The following is a 16,100-nucleotide window of genomic DNA, read 5'->3' as shown; positions in this document are numbered from 1 at the left end:
CCCCGGGGAGCGCGCGCGCTGTCTGTCTCCGATGGAGGGCGGGCGCGCGGGCCTGGGCGTCGGCGGGGCGCGAGGTCGCAGCCGCCCCTGCCTCCGCGGCCGCCGCCCCGGCACCCGCCGGCGGGCCGCCCGAGTGGTACGCGGGCCCGGATGGAACGCCGGGGAACCCGGAGGAGGGGCTTTGGTCGCCGGGAACGAAGCAGGCGGCTGGGTTTGGAGACAGAAAAGTAGGTCGGGGGGGGAGAGGTGGATGGAGTGGAAGGGGAGAGGAGCGCGCGCGCGCGCGCCCCCGGCGGCCGCGGGGAGGTGCGCGAAGGCGGGGGCCCGAGGCGCATGCGCACGTCTGGGCGGGGCCGGGGGCGCGCACGTCTGGGCGGGGCGGAGCCAGCGTGGGGCACGTATTCTTGGCCGCCGAGAGACGGAGAAGGCAGAGCCGGTCCTTTCCTCCTGGATCAGGACGCAAGTCCCAAGAGAGAACTGGACATGCGGCCTTTTGCAGACACACACAGTAGCTGTCCGGGCTCCCCACCTCGCGCAGCAAAACAAACGCTTCCCTCCAGACTTAGGACTTGTGATCATAAGTTTTATTAGTCTTAGGAGGAGAAGATCATCGATAGTTCCTCAAATTTTAAAAAAAGTACAAAAGTTACATACAAAACGTTGAGATCAGACGACTAAACTTTCCCGACTCAGGCCCAAGTTCTGCAAGGGAAAAAGAAAGAAGGATGTGAGCTGGGGAGGACTGGAGAAGAGGGTCCAGGAAGGCTCTTAGAGCCAGGTAGGGCCGTCCACTCACCTTCTTAAGCCTCCGCTCCCGTGAGGCCTGGGAGTCAGTCTCAGAGTAAGGGGGAGGCGCCGGAGGGTGGTAGGCTTCCTCTTCTTCTTCCCTGTAAGGTCTCCTTCTCTCCGCTGGCCCCTTTTTCCTCAAGGCCTCTTCTAGTAGCTGCCCATCATATTGGGGGTCCCCAGACCTGGAGCCATCATCTGGAAGGTCCCGGGAGGGGTGGTAGCGGGCCCTAGGGTCCGCATGAGGGCGGCCTCTAGACCTGAAGTCATCATAGTAGGGATCCCGGGAGTGTGGGAAGTGCCTTGAGTTGTCTTGGTCTTGGTCGTAGAGGTCATCACGGCTGCGGCTTCGGGGGGGGGAACAGGCCCGGCCTCTCCTCCCGCTACTCGGGGGAGACCTCCCTGATTCAGCGGAGCCGGGCCGGGCGAGGTCATCTAGAGCATCCACAGAACGGGCTCGGGGCCGCCCGGCCCCCCAGCCACTCCCTGGCCGGTCCAGGGGGGGCTCTTGTTCCCACCTCCTCGAACTCCGGGGGGAGTGGTGACCCCATTCCTCATCCCGGATCGGGGTGAGGGCAGGGCCCCGGGAAGGCCGGGATCTCCAGTCGTCCTCATGGAGGGAGGTGACTTCACTCATGGCTGTGGGAAGGAAGGTGTCACTGGTGGGAGGAGGTCAGGACCTAATGTCAGGAGCCCTGTGGTCCAGCAGGGTCACCCACTTGGCTCATATACTCTCAAGGGGGCCCTAGGCTTTTCATCTGTTTAGTGATGATCATACACTTCACTGTGGCCATGGTAGGGAATGAGGGATTGTGTCCAGGATTTGGAGCAGGTATCAGGGAGACATGTTTCCCCCAACCCCCCCAAGAATCCCTCAGACCCCAAGGCTCCTCACCTCGCTCTACACGGCCATTTGGGGGACCAGGTCGAGAAGAGTCAAAGTTGGCCAGCTCCTTCTCCATGTAGTACAGGACCCGCATGGAGTCGTCCTGCTGGTTGGCCTGAATCCTATAGCCACTACGGATTTCTAGGGACAGGAGTTGGAGATGATCAGTTTGGGAGGTTGGAATGCTGACCCAGCCCCCTCCCCTATAGGCATGTCCAACCTCATAAGGATTGGTTCTCACCAGAGGTCACGTTGCTATCTGTGTCACGAAGCAGGGGTACCTGGGAGCTGTGGCCACCAACTGGGGGAGACTGGCAGTCAGGAGCAAAACCCTGCACTCCCAGCCCCCTCTCCTCTGCCCCCAATCCCCACTTCCAGCCCCAGACCCCTTAACGGCCAAATACCCAGCCTACCCCCTGCCCCAGCTGCTCCTGGCTCCCCCCGACCTCACCTGAGCTATTCCTGTCGAAGTCTCCAGAGTACCCGTTGTACAGAGGGCCCATGGGAATCATGGCTGGGGGCGGCGGGGTCTTGGCAAGGGAGAGGTGGGCATAGGTGCTGGGGGCGTAGATGCTTGGGACGCCTGAGGTGGCAGCTTTGCCTGCAGCATACACTGGGGAGGACACACACAGCATGAGAAGGCCCCCAGGGGCCACATGCCTTCTTCCCACCCCACCTCCCCCCATCCCCCCCCCCCCCCAGGCTGAGGAGCTTCCCTAGGTGCTTGGTTGGATTCTGCAGGGTCCCTGAGGTTAGGGGACATCAGCTTCATTGAACACACACCTCCTGTGCCATTCCTCACAGAAGTTTCAGGATGGGGGTTGCATATTGGCAGCCGGCGGCCCTGATCTGGTAGGCCAGTACGTTTTGTTTGACAGTTCGATGGTTTGCCAACATCTGACAAGGTTTTACATCAAACTCTCCTGCCAGCTTATCACAAGGTGCGGCCACCCTGGACCTACATTCCTACAGAGCAACAGGGGCAGAGGCGCCCTACAGATAAAGCTCACAAGCCGGAAAACAAGTATTCCCTTTGGCAGCTGAGCCCTTGCTCTAGAAAAATGGACCATCTTGCGGGGGGAATCCCATGCCTGCTCCCCTCTCACGCCTGCTCGGTCCTCCCCACAGGGTCTTGCAGACCCAAATGTGATGGGACTCAGTCTGAGGCAGGAGCTTGGAAGCCTCAGCGTTCGCTCGCCTCAGCCAAGCGGCAAAGCGTCTCCTGTAGTGTTTCCCACTTGGGGGCTGCACCCACCCCGCCCCCACCTGGTTCTAGGCTTGACAGCTCAAGGGCAAATCCTCCTCCTCTCCCTGCCACCTTCCTCCCCAGGCAAGAGGCTGGGTTCTGGTGGCTGCTTTGAGGCAAAAGTCACAGGCCTGGGCAAGTCACTTCCTCCCTGGGACCCCAGCAGGAAGATGGAGTGGGGAGATGGGCTCAGAAAGCGCCCTTCACCTCTGATTCAGTTGGGAAGCAGAAGGCTCAGTGCTCAGCCCCACCCCACCCAGCCCCGAAGAAGCCCTTCAGCGGCTCAGCTGACGTGCCCTTGTGTATTTAACTGTGGGACGTGCTGCTCCAGGACAGCGCAGCAGGACTGTGGCCGTGACAGAAACAACAGGGCCTCCGGCAGGGAGTTAATGGGACCTCGGTTTGGGGTAACAGGGTCTCAGGATGGAGGAAATGGGGCCCTGGGACTGGCATTTGCAGTCCTGGTCCCAGCCTTAATTAGTGGGGTAACTGCGAACTTGTTTGCAGCCCTCGGGGATTCCACCCGACCTGTGAAATGACCAACACCCACCGCCCGAGCAGTAAGCAAGAAGCTCTCACTAAAAATGATGAGAGGGAGAGGGGATGGCCAGCACGGGCCTCCAGAGAGCAGTGGATTTCTCTTTTCAGGGCCGCGACGAAGCAGGTTGCCCACCGCTGAGTTCAGTGACCGTAAAGTTAGCCAGCATGGACTGAGACGCGGCCCCGTGCTGGGCCTGCATTCACAGTGCTCCCTTGATGCTCACGACGCCCCCGTGACGGCGGGACCCTTGCAGAGAAGGAAACCAGCGGCTCGTCTGAGGTCACATGGTGTGAGTGGCAGGGCTCTGATTTACCAACGCTGACAGCAGCAATGTCCAACAGCTAGTGGGCGGGGAACGCTCTATGTAGGCCAAGCCCCGCAGTTAACGCGGGACACACCAGGTCACCGGATCCCAACTCACCCTGTACAGCGGGCTCTACCATGGCCCCATTTTACAGAGGAGGAAACTGGGGCTGAGAGGGGAGGTCATTCACTGGGCTTCCCAACAGGTAAGGTGTCCAGCCAGGCCTCAAACCTCCACCTGCCCAAGCTTGCAACGACTGCCTATGATTTTACCTGGACCATATTACACTGGAGTTATGGCACGTGGAAACCTTAAATATGAGGATGCCAACACACAGCCATCTGAGCTACATGGGTAATTCTTTCCACCACCTTGGCCTAGAAATCAGCAGGTGCCAGGAGAGGGGCAGGTCTGTCCCTCTTTTGGTCTCCCATAGTCTAGGTGCTCCTAACACGTAAAGTTATTTATTTCTATCTACCAACATCATCTCGTCATCAACTAAAGATATGGTGAACTTGACAATGATGAAGGAAAAGGTGAGGTGCCCGCACTAAGAACTAGTCGGGAAGTGTGCTTTCATGGCCCACTTTCAATACAAGGAACAAGAGAGCAAATATGTCTGAATATAAGAAAGTAGCCAGTATAAACTTCCATGTCAGAGTTGATGAAAATAGTCATGCGAACTTCCCAACAACTTGAGTGCACAGGTGCCGGTTCACCCAGATGCTCTCTGGAAGGCAACCAGGGAACCAGCAGTGCTGAAGTCCCTGAGGAAGGGGAACGGGGCAGCTGGAGGAGGGAGACTCTCTCTTCCTTTCCACCCCTGTTTTGTTTGCTGCTTCTCCCTCCATCTCTGGTCCCACGTCTAATCCCAGGCCTGCAGGTACCCACTCTGAGGCACTGGATGTGTCCTGAAACGGCATCCGTGGGAAATCCGGAGTGCTTGTGTGGATGTGGGTTGTTAAAAGATGCTTAAGTTTGCTGGGGCTGTAAACCTTGTTTGGTTTCTCACCTTTTTCACTTAGATTTTGTTTTTATTTTTTTTGGCCATCCCGCGTGTCATGTGGGATCTTAGTTCCCCAACCAGGGGTCAAACATGTGCCCCCGGCAGTGGAAGCGTGGCGTCTTAACCCTTGGACCGCCAGGGAAGTCCCCAAGATTTCGTTTTTAAAGGGAGTTTTACTTTCCGGTGAATAATGTTTTGTACTATTTGAATTTTTTTTTTTTTTTTTTAACCACGTGCATAAATTATACTTTCAAAAGGAAAGACTCAAAATAAATGAAAAGTAAAAAATAAGTGAAGAGCTGAAGTATGTAAATGATAATCTAAAACAGCAGGTCCTCCTTGGCCCACTTTCTCCCAAATTGCTCCCCTCAAGACCTCCAGACCGGGACTTCCCTGGTGGTCCGGTGGTTAAGACTTTGCCTTCCAATGCAAGGGGAGGCGGGTCAGGGAGCTGAGAACCCACATGCCTCAGGGCCAGAAACCTCCAGACCGGTGAGTGGCACCGTCCCGGGAGGCAGGCAGACGGCCACGTCCTCTCCTTGGGCCCAGGAGGGAGGGCGGGCGGGGGCGGACACGCGAGGGGCGAGGGGCACTTACGGGCCTCTGGGCAGCAGCACTTTTCGGGGCAGCAGGGGCACCTGACGTAACAGCAGCAGGTGTGGGGGCAGCACTGACACCAGCAGATGCCCAGCAGGAGGAAGACGAGGAAGGCAGCCAGGCAGACCACGACCACAAACAGCCAGTCTGCGGAGAGACAAGAGCGGGCCCTGAGCTGGGAGGCCGGGGAGGGGACAGGGGTGCGGGCAGCGAGGGCCGTGCGGAGTGAGGGTGGGGCAGGGGCCGTCTGCACAGCTCTCCGGGAAGCTGCAGCCCTCGCTGGAGTCTCCACACCAGGGGCTGGGGCGCAGCTGCAGAGGGACGCCCGCTCCTCTACAACCCAGGCCGGCCCCAAAGTTAGGGAACTCGCCCCAGGCTCATCTGGACAAGGCAGTGAACGCAAGGCGACCCGGCCGGAGCAAGATAGGCTGTAGCCTTGAGAGGGGACAGAGAGCCAGCTGCCCAGATCCCGACCCCCAGAAGAGCACTGCAGGCACCAGTCACAGGAGCCCCCTGCCTACACCCCAGGCCCCTCGTCAGCCAGCCCAGCCCACCCCACAGCCCAGAGCCAGGTCACTAGATGCCGCAGAGCTGGAGTCAGGCGGCGTTATTAGTGGGGTCTGAGTGAGTGGCGTTTAGGGTGGGGAAGAATACTTGGACAGAAGCGGTAAGTGGTGCATGGGGGACTCCACCCCCCCTACCTTCCATGGGCCCCGCCTGAAAACCGGGTAAGAGCTCAGCCACCCCAGAGGTCCTGCCTGGAGGGACAAAAGAGAGACAGATTATGCTGCCCCTGCCCTGAAGCCCGGCTCCGGGGTCATCAGGGTGGAGGTGTGCCCTGCAGAAGAGGTGGGGTCGGTGGACTAGGAGGGTCCTAGCATGTGGTTCCTGCCCCCATCCCCCCATCCTACGTGGGTGCTGTTGTCCAGATTTCCATCACGTAATTCACTCACTCTCTCCCGCCACGGGGGATTCTATTGCCCAGAAGGGTTCCAGGATATATCCCATGGGTTCTGAAGGATCGACCTCAGTTTGGGACTCCATCTCTTCCACACACACGGGTCCTATCGCCCCAAACGGTTCCATCCCAGGTGAGAGGGGGAGTCCCTGTTCCCCCAGGCACAAGAGGCACAGTATGCTAGGGCCCATTAAAATGTTTTATTTCAAAATCTGAAGAAAAAAATATGACAATACTGAATATGTAACAATGACTTGTCTTTATAACAACACAATCATAAGATATAATTTTTTTTTTTAATCCAGAGGAAGAGGCCCTTGAAGGCCAAAGTGCCTACAACCCATAAAAGTCACAGTATGGCCCTGGTTCTCTGCCCACCAGGGTCCCCTGTGCAAGTTTCATGGCACAGCTAGTGCCTCCTTTAGGTGCCGCCCGGCACTCTGTGCCCCGCGAGTGCTGTATCTCAGGGACATCTGCACACCCGGCTGTACACCAACAAAGCTCTATCCAGAGCTCAGCACCCCATGCCACATGCCCCTAGGAGAAGGTTCTAGCATGTAAACCAGCGGTTCTCAAAGTGTGGTCCTGTCTGGGAGGCCAAGCCGCTCTACTGATAACACTAAGCCATTGTTTGCCCTTCTCACTCTCCTTCGCCAGTAGAGGTGCAGGCAGGGGAGCTTTCCACAGGCTCCATCACATGATGTCATTTGCTCTGATGGTAATGGACTGTGTGCTTGTGTGCCAGATTCAATTTCCAATATGTTAAACAACTATAAATATAACCCACAAAAACTTAAACAAAACTTCTTTGAGATCCTCAATAATCTCTTAGAGTGTAAGTGGGTCCTGCGACTAAACTTGAGACGTGCTGATGTAGATTGTGCATTTTGCCAAAGAACACACAAGAGTTCTCTGGGTCACTGGTGCATGCATTCTGTCACCCAGACATGAACTCTGTTGCATGATCTGAGCACCCTGGAGCGTGCTCCCCCATCATGTGCTCGTTCACACGTGCGTTACCTTGCATCATGCATGGGATGATGGCAACGTGCGACCTGGCAGCATCTCACATATAGCACACACCACGCGAGACTGTATGTGTCCGCTGAGAACAGAGCATCTGGCTAACGGCAGCATCCCTTCCACACATGGCGGGGGGGCCTCACAGCCGGGCGGGGGCTGCTGGCGGGTACCCCAGCCTGCCCCTGAGCTTGTAGAGGCAGCCAAGCTTAAGGGGAGCACTAACCATGCAAGCCACGCAGTGCCATCCCAGCAGGGCAGAGGGCCAGGTTCCCGCGCTCTGGCAAGGGACTCCGGGGTGAGAGGTGGCCCTGGGGGTGGGGCAGAAGCCTCCTCTCAATTACATACGCCATCAACCCTCCTCGCTCACTGCCCATCAACTCTAACCATTTCTGTATTTTTAAAAACTGAGACTGGGAAGAGGTAGAGTCCCCATTTCTCTCCACTCTTGGTTTGGCTCTGGCTTATCTGAAATGTTGCAGCGGGCGAGGGGTCCCTACCCTGTCTGGGGTGCAGGGTACAAATAAGCCCAAGTGACTGGTGGTGCTGTGAGGGGAGAACAGAGCAGGCAACAGAGCCCAGAGAGTGAGCCGGAGGGCAGAGAGCAGAGACACAGCAGTGGCAGAAGAAGCCCCCGACCCCGTCCCTCAGGGCCCAGCCCACTCACCGAGGACGATGAGCTCTGCGAAGGCCTCGTTGTTCCCCTGGAGGTCCTGGGCTGAGACCACAGAGCAGTAGTACACACCGCTGTCCCCCCAAGCCGTCTGGTCAAAGGTCAGGTCAGCATCTGCGTCAGGAGGAGACGTGTGAGGGCACCCCGGGGGAGGGGTGCCTGATGCCTGCAGCCCCCGCCATGAGCACGTGGGGAAGGGGGCTGCAGACGGACGAGTGAAAATTGAATCACTCATACCAAGGGCGCGCGACCTCTTAGGCTCGGTTCTGAACACTTAACGCGGGGAATTTCGAGAAGGCTGTCAGGTGGCGCTGTTATCTTCCCTGTCTTGTAGAGAAAAGAGGTCTGGTGAAATTACTAATGAGCCGTACAACTGTGGCAAAAACCGGGGTGGCGGGGCTGGGACGGTCTGACTCCAGAGCCAGCACTTCAGGCTTACGCCTTCCTCTGTCCCACGTCCCAAAGCAAAAGTCGACTCCCGGACACGACCCACCACGGAGCCTAGTGCAGACCCAGGGGCCTGGGTCCTGGATAAGGAGGCAAAGATAAACAGGCCAGATTCCAGGAATCAGGAGCCGCCCAGGCATGAGAAGGCGGGGATGTGAGGGAGACACTTAGACCAGTTCCCTCGTCCTCCAGCCGCTTCCAGGTCAGGCCCAGGGCTTGGGGACGCTCCGTGAAGCAGTCCCGGGCAAGGAGCCTGTTAATTACACCAGAAAAGTTTCCGCACGTCCGGTTTCCTCTCTGCTCCTCAGGCCCTAATTAGTTAAATCCCTCCGGCCATTCACCAGGGACCAGGGCGGGACAGGGTGTGAGGTGGGGCTCTCGGGGCCACTCCACCTTAGGCCCCTGGAGGACAGGAGGTAGGAACAGGCCACGAGACAGCACCCCCAGAGGCCCACAGCCTTTCTCCCCAGCTGCTCTGGCTCTCTGGCTCCCTCGGACCTGCCTACCACCTTGCCCCACGGACCCCCTGCCCTTCCCCAGGACAGTTCCGAGGGCAGCCACTGCGTGCGCCCCAGTCCACAGCACCTGGGCATCAGTCAATTGCCAAAGGAATGAAAGAACCGGAGCCTCCTTCATTCTTTGGAAGGAAGACCTCACATCCATAGAAAAGCCTCCTCTCAAGGTCTATCTACACCATTCCAAACGCCTTACCCTGGCTCACAAGGCCCGTGCAGTGACACGGCCACTGGTCGCCAACCCAGCCTCATCCCTCCCACTGTCCTTCACTCACGAGACTCCAGACACACTGGCCACCTCACTGTCCCCCCACGTGCTGGGCTCACAACTGCCTCAGCCTGCGCTCCTGCTGTCCCTCTGCCTGGCTCTGTGTTCTCAGACCCTCAGAGGGCTGGTTCCATCCTGCTGGCACAGCTCCCCTGCCAGAGTCTGCCTAATTATATCAGCCAGCTTAGGGGCTGACTGGCCATGATCCCATCCCCAGGAGAAAGCGGGCTCCAGGCAAGCAGAACCTGGTCTGTCTTGGTCACTGCTGAGTCCCCCAGGGCCTGGCCAGGATCTGGAAATGAACCCCTTCCCTCCTCATGCTGACCTTCCTTAGTGTTCCGGGCACGTGGCTATATTCGAATAGGCGCTTGATACAGTCATTCGATATGTGACACACGATTACTGAATGCATCTGATGATGTTCCAGGGAGTAAATGAGGCACCTGGTGTACTAAAGAGCAACAGTTCTCAAAGTGTGATCTGTGGGACCTGGGGTTCCCCAAGACCTTTGCAGGGGATCCCTGAGGTCAAAGTTATTTTCATAATAGTAGTAAGATATTTGCCTTTTTCACTTAATCTCATGAGTGTAGTGTGGAGCTTTCCAGGGGCTACATGTGTGTGTTATCACAATGCACTGAATGCAGAAGCAGCTTTGAGAATCCAGCTTCTATTCGGCCAGACTTTAAGGAGATGTGCAAAAATAGAAAAGCAATGCCATACATTTTCATTAAAGTTTTTCATTTGGAAAATACGGTTATTTTTTCATAAAAGTATGTTATTTATACTAATCTATAGAGTTTATTATCATCAATTAAAAATTTTTTTTTATCTTCTCAGTTTTCCAGCTGTAAAAACAAATCTCTTTGAGGACCTCAGTAATTAAGAGTGTAAAGAGGCCCTAAGACCCGCCCTAAGACCCACACGTTTGAGAACCACTGCTATAGAGGACAGGTATGAACCCCTGCCCTTACATGGCTCAGATCCTAACTGGGAAAGAGAGACAAATAAAAAATTTAAACATATCGAGGATCAGATGGTGGTAAGCAGTACAGAAGGCAGACAGGAAGTGCCTCTGTTGTAGAGGTGGGGACCGTGCGGAGTTTAAGTGACCCGAAAGGTAGGGTGACCTTGGGCGCAGATACTCCCCTTCGTGGTCACGTATCCAGCCCCCAGCTATTGATCTCTTACTATGTGCTGGGTCCCTCTGCATATGTTCTTTCATGGAATCATCCTAAAACTCTAACCTACATTCTCCCAAATCCTCCAGATTCTCCATAACACCCTCTTGGCCCATCATTTTTTCCACTTGTATCTTTAAATCAAACTCTAAAAATGCCTCTCCAAAACCAGAACCCAAAAGCAGGGCCCCACCCAAAGCCAGAGGTGGGCGGGAAGGCAACCCCTAGGCCAGCAAGAGCTCCTAGGCCAGAAGCTAAACTCTGGGCTCCAGTGGGCCGGATCTGGGTCTCAATGCGTTTTGTTTGGCCTGCACAATGTTTTCAAAACCCATGAAAAATACCACTTTCCGGCTTCTTTTGATCAGTTCTAAGGCCTGGGCCCACCTCCTTCCTGCAAGGCGCACCCTGTTCCCAGTCTATGTCTGGTCCTGACATCACCTGGGCTAGGCATTGCTCTAACTGTTTTAGGTGCAAGGAGAAAATGCCGGGTCTCCAATTGGGAACAGGAGCTGGGCTTTCCTCCACCTCCCTGGGCCTCTGGTTCCTCATGTGCACACAGCAGAGGCGGCCCTGGTGATCTCAGGAGGGTCCCATGAGCTCTCAGGTCCAGCGCTACTGAGTGGGGGGCATATGGGCCCCAAGCAGCCTGAAGAGGTAGAAACAGGGCCCCAATCCAGGCGCCCACATCACCCAAAGGACGGAAGAACGGAAGGGGAAGCGGGACCCACCAAAGCTGAGGGACACAGCTCTGGTTTTCCCAGGACGACTTTCACTTTTAAAACCTGGGCCGTTGGTGACCCTAGGAATTCCAAAGGGAACTCTGCTTTTCTCCATCCTCAAAGCTGAAATGGAGGAAGCTCCCATGGCTACTGGGCTTCCTGAAAGGACATACGCACAATGGATGTTTACAAATCATGGCCTATATCAAACATGGGCCCAGGTCAAGGCAACTTGAAAGACCTGGGCCTGTGGGGCCTCTGGAGCAGGAAGAATCTGCCCCAGATAGAGCCTGAAGGTCACTTGAGTTCTGGACTCAGCAAACGGGGCACAATTCCAGCCAGCCTTCAAGGGCACTCTCAGGGCTGGAGCCGTCCTGACAGGGCTGTCCGGTCATAACCTGGTCCAGGCTGGAGAAGTCCCTGGATTATGGGGTAGGGGCCTACACAGGTTGAACCCGCAAGAAGCCGTTTATCCACAAGAACAGCAGGATGCTTCAGGCTCGCTGCCCACGGAAATTCAGAGCCAGCAGGGCCAGTCCCTCCCCAAAACAAGACTGACACGCTGGGTCCCTGCCCGTGGTCTAGACAGAGGGTGGGAAGGACTGTGCTCCAAGGCCTGGTCTCTTGGAGTCTGCAAAGGGATGCCCTCTTCCCTCCTCTGCCCCCAGGCCCATGATTGAAACTCTAATCCTTGTTGAAGCAGGTGAGCCTTCGTCCCTCACCCACTGCTGCCCATCACCCTCCTCTCTGCCGGCTAGATTCTTTAGGGTGCAGTCCCAGTTCCTCTTCAAATCACATTTGCAGCGGTTTTAAGGGGTGAGCTCCGAGTCATGATCACATATCACCCACGTCTGTTTTCTTTGTAGCACTTTGCAGCACACTCTGAAATTCTCTTACTCTTTCTTTATCTGCTTGTTTGTTGCCTGTCTCATCCCACAAGAACACCACCTCCTTGAGGACAGGGATCTTGGCTGACCTGATCACCCCTGTAGCCCCAGCACTGGTTACCACAGCTTCTGGCACTTAGAAGATGTCCCATAAATACCAAATAAATGGATGAATGAATGAACGGCTTCCCCACTGCCCTTTACCTGGTTCCAACAGGCACCTCCTATCAGCAGCTAGCATTATGGTGAAGGACAAGGGTTCTCAGTGCTGCCTGAGTTCAAATCCCAGCTCTAGCCCTTTACTGGCTGTGCACCAAGACAAGCTACTTGATCTCTCTGTGCCTCAGCTGTCCTGAATGTAAAATGTGGGCATAAAGCACCTGGCAAGTTGTGGGCTTTCTCCATTAAAATCCCTCACCCCTTCGGTTCACTCCTGTTACCTCCTCAGTGAGTTCTTTGCTGAACGCCCTGGGCAAGCAAAGGGGTTACTAGCTTGAAGACTAGACCCAAAGTGTCTGACTTAGAATCCCACCAGCTGTGTGACCTTGTGCAAGTCACTTTACCTCTCTGGGTCTTTGTAAAATGACAATAACAGAATCTACCCACTCAATTACTGTGGTCTAAATGAGTTAATCCATGTCAACCTGGATTACAGCCTAGCACACAGGAGGCTCTTTATGAGTTGTTACTTATATAAATGCTACTTATTATTGCTGATATTACTAGTATTATTATAGAACCCCTGCCTCTCTCTCCATTACCCACTTTTCTTTATCTTCAAGCACTTGATAGTATGTGTTGTGTTTATCTTATTTGTCTCCCTCACTGGAATTCAAGCTCCAAGAGGGACGGGATTTGATGATTTTGTCTACTGCTGTGTATCCAAGGCCTCAAACGGTGCCTGGTATATGTTAGGTGCTCAATAAATCTTTGCTGTTAAATAAAGGGATGGACGGATGGGTAGAAGGAAGGATCCCTCCCTCTGTCAACCCTTTCAGACACTGGTGCTGACGAGCTTCCAGGTGGGGACTCCAGGTTGGGCATGAGGAAGCCGGCGCCACCACCCAAACCAGCCCCAGCCCATCCCCTGCCTTTCCCCCCTCCCCACCCCACGTACTTCCTGTGATGGTGATCCTCCGGCCCTGGTAGTAGTCTCCCAGGGTCACGGCATTGCCCTGTTTGGTGGCCACAACCCTGACGGTGCGCACGCTGTCCTGGCACTCCACATAGGGGTTGTAGCCCGGGTTACCAGCCGCCAGCTGGGCGTTGAGCTGGTTGTCAACACTGGCTGGGGAGAAGGCATCAGCGATGCGGTCCCGGCAGAAAGACTTGTACTTCCAGATCACGATGGGCGCCGTGGGGGTCGTGGTCGACTGGTAGGTGCAGGGCAGGGTCACGGGTTGGAATAGAATCACCACGTGGTAGGGTTGTGACACAGTCACCTGGATGGCGCCGGCAGGGGCTGAGGACAAGGAGAGTCAGTAGAGGGACCGCTGTGAGCTCAAGGAGGTGCTTCAGCAGGAAGGAGCGACATTACTTGTCACCAGCTTGACATTTACAAGTGTACGGTTTTACAGAGCGCCTGGCGCACATTGTTCCTTAATCCCCAAGACCGGTGAGGTGGCTCCGATAATCATGCCCGTTTTATAGACCCAGGGGGCTGAAGTGGCCGGTGCAAGGTCACATGGCCAGATGCCTTGGAACATCCTGTCCACCCCTCTTCCCAGAGTGTGGCCTCTGAACCGCCCCAGCCCCCTCTTCCCTTGGCCATTCTGTCATGGAAAGGGCCTCTCTGTGGCCTGTACAGGCAAGCCCAAATGGCCCCCCACAAAGCCCACAGTGCTCAAGGCCCCCCTTCAAAAACAACCACCAAGTGTTCCAAGTTACTCCAGGTTCTGTGAATTTGGAGGGGGGGATTTTGGAGTTGTTTGGACTGCTTTGCATACAACAGTTAAAGCCCCCCTGTAATGTCTCCACCAGCCTCCCACCTCACCCCACCCAAAACCATCTCAAATGAACACGCCAAAAGCGCTTGCTGAAAAATAAAGTACCTCTGATACCCTCACCCAAACAAACATCAGATACAGCAGAAGATGGTTTCCAGACAAGTCCGTGAGTCCCTTCCACCAGACTCTTACGCACAGATACTTCGGACGTGGTTGGGTTGGGGGGTGGGGAGTTTCCAATACCGCACCCACCCAATGCCTGGGCGCTGTTTCTTGATCTCTCCCCCTGGGAATCGTCTACTCCAACCCTCAAGTGCCTTCTCCCCGTTACCCCAAGACTTAGAAATCTCGGCGGGCTACCGAGCCCTCATCCCGGCCTTTCCCAGTGATCGGTGGTCCTTCAGCCCTACCCCACAATGGTTCCCATTCTCCTTGCCGCTCCCGGATTCGCTGTCCTGGGAGTTTCATTTCCTGTTATCTCTGAACAAGGGCGGGGGAGCGCTCTCAGGCACGTATAGGGCATTCCTCTCTGGCACACAAGGGATCTCCGGAGACCTTGGGGATCAGGAGGTCTTAGTCTCTGCGCTCCCCCTCCCCCAGTTCTCCCGCCTCCTGGGCAGTGTAGAACTCCATCCATCGCCCTTCTACAGTGCCCTCCCGCCGTTCCGCGGCACCAGGGGCCCCGCTCTCCGTACCTGTGCACAAGGTGCTGAGAAAGAGCCACACGAAGACGACCGTGCCCCAGCCCGGGGTGGCCGGGCAGGAGCCCAGCCGCCCACAGAAAAGCCGGCGGGCCAAAGGCGCCATCTCGCCGGTCTGGGCGCGTCGGGCCCGCGCGTCCCCTCCCAGGTACCGGGAGGGTAGGGGGCGCGGCGCGCACCAAGACTGGGAGGGGTGCCTGCTCCTCCCCTTCCTGCTTCCGTTCCTTGTTCCTATTCCAAGCCCACCCTGTTCTAGGATTTTAACTAGAGGAAGCATCGTGGACGAAGAGCACGCTCCCAGCTTTCGGGGAGAAACTTGCTTGACCCACTGTGGATCTCCGAGCCACTCCACCCCCCGTGGCTTTGGGGAATGGATCGGCCCAGGTACACAGGGTGAGAACACAGGGCAGGGCTAGGGGGTGGGCGGCGGGGAGGGGCTCCTCCACCTCCCTCCCCGGAAGTGGGCTGACCCAGGTGAGCTCCGGCCCCCGAGGGTCGGAACCAAGTGACCAGCCTGCCGGGAGGGCGCCTGCAGACTAGGGATCCCGTCCGGCCCCCTGCTGCTCAGGTCATGCCGAGCGGGGTGTGAATCACCGAGAATCGAGACTCAACTGGGGTGATTCACCTGTTGAGGGAGGCGGGCGCCACTGCGCACCTGTTCCCTCTCTGCCCACACCCCTCTCCCCACCTGGCGATGGACCCGCCTAGGTACACCCTGCGGGGAGGGGCGAGTCTAAGCGAGCCTTGGGCTGGAAGAGGCTTGCTCTTAGCGCCCGACTTTTCCACTAGCCTTCGGTGTCCTCGCGTTCGGCTGGACTGAGGCGATGCGGTCCTCTCGCGCCTTCCATTTAGGTGGTATAAAGAACCAAGATAAGTTTTCGGAAAGGAAGTCTGCCTCCTTAGGGATGCCCGAGGCGAATGGGGCCCAGGAAAAGTTGTAGTTCTACTTCGGAAGTTTTCTCCGCCTCCCCCCCCCCATTCCTAACTTTTGGTTTGGCCCCCGGGCGTTCATTGCCCCCCGGTCTGGCCTCCGGAAACTATGGCTCTTAAAGGGGCCGAGCGGAGGCGCGGGACTAGGGAAGATTTCCGCCTAAGGATTCCTAGGGACCGGGGCCACCTGCGTTGAGGGCGGGGTGGGGCGAGGCCAGGCACCCGGAACGCGAGGCGCTCTACGCGGCTCTGCTGTCCCCCGATGGCGGCTAGGGGAAGTGCATCCTGGGGAACTCTGGGAGCTTCTGAGGAGTCTCCCCGGAGGTCGCAAACTGGTTACTGGCTGGCGGGTTACGTGCCCAGGGATGTTTTGTTCGACCGCATCCTGTTAAAACCCAAGTTGGATCACGACCCTCTGCTCAAAACCTTCCCGTGTCTCCCCCTCCCAGCAGAAATCAAAATACTGGGAAGTGGCCTGATCCCTCTCTGACG

The 16,100-nt window shown here is 56.5% G+C and overlaps 1 protein-coding gene across 2 annotated transcripts; it reads right to left on the bottom strand.

Moving 5' to 3' along the window:
- Window positions 1-592: 592 nt before the first annotated feature.
- Window positions 593-15,053, bottom strand: LSR (lipolysis stimulated lipoprotein receptor). 2 transcript variants are annotated; one of them, XM_068528504.1, is made up of 10 exons: window positions 14,673-15,053; window positions 13,149-13,493; window positions 8,012-8,131; window positions 6,068-6,124; window positions 5,367-5,513; window positions 2,124-2,285; window positions 1,914-1,973; window positions 1,682-1,813; window positions 797-1,425; window positions 593-702 (listed from the first exon to the last, which is right to left on the bottom strand). In XM_068528504.1, the coding sequence occupies exons 1-10, from the start codon at window positions 14,953-14,955 to the stop codon at window positions 667-669; spliced, it is 1,971 nt and encodes a 656-aa protein (XP_068384605.1). In that variant the 5' UTR covers window positions 14,956-15,053; the 3' UTR covers window positions 593-666. The 2 variants fall into 2 exon arrangements, with proteins under 2 accessions (XP_068384605.1, XP_068384606.1); XM_068528505.1 differs by lacking the exon at window positions 6,068-6,124.
- Window positions 15,054-16,100: the final 1,047 nt, after the last annotated feature.

This window comes from Eschrichtius robustus, chromosome 19 (genome assembly GCF_028021215.1).
Source record: "Eschrichtius robustus isolate mEscRob2 chromosome 19, mEscRob2.pri, whole genome shotgun sequence".
Lineage (NCBI taxonomy): Eukaryota > Metazoa > Chordata > Mammalia > Artiodactyla > Eschrichtiidae > Eschrichtius > Eschrichtius robustus.
The sequence above is the reverse complement of the archived record's forward strand: the minus strand, read 5'-3'. Positions and strand labels throughout refer to the sequence as shown.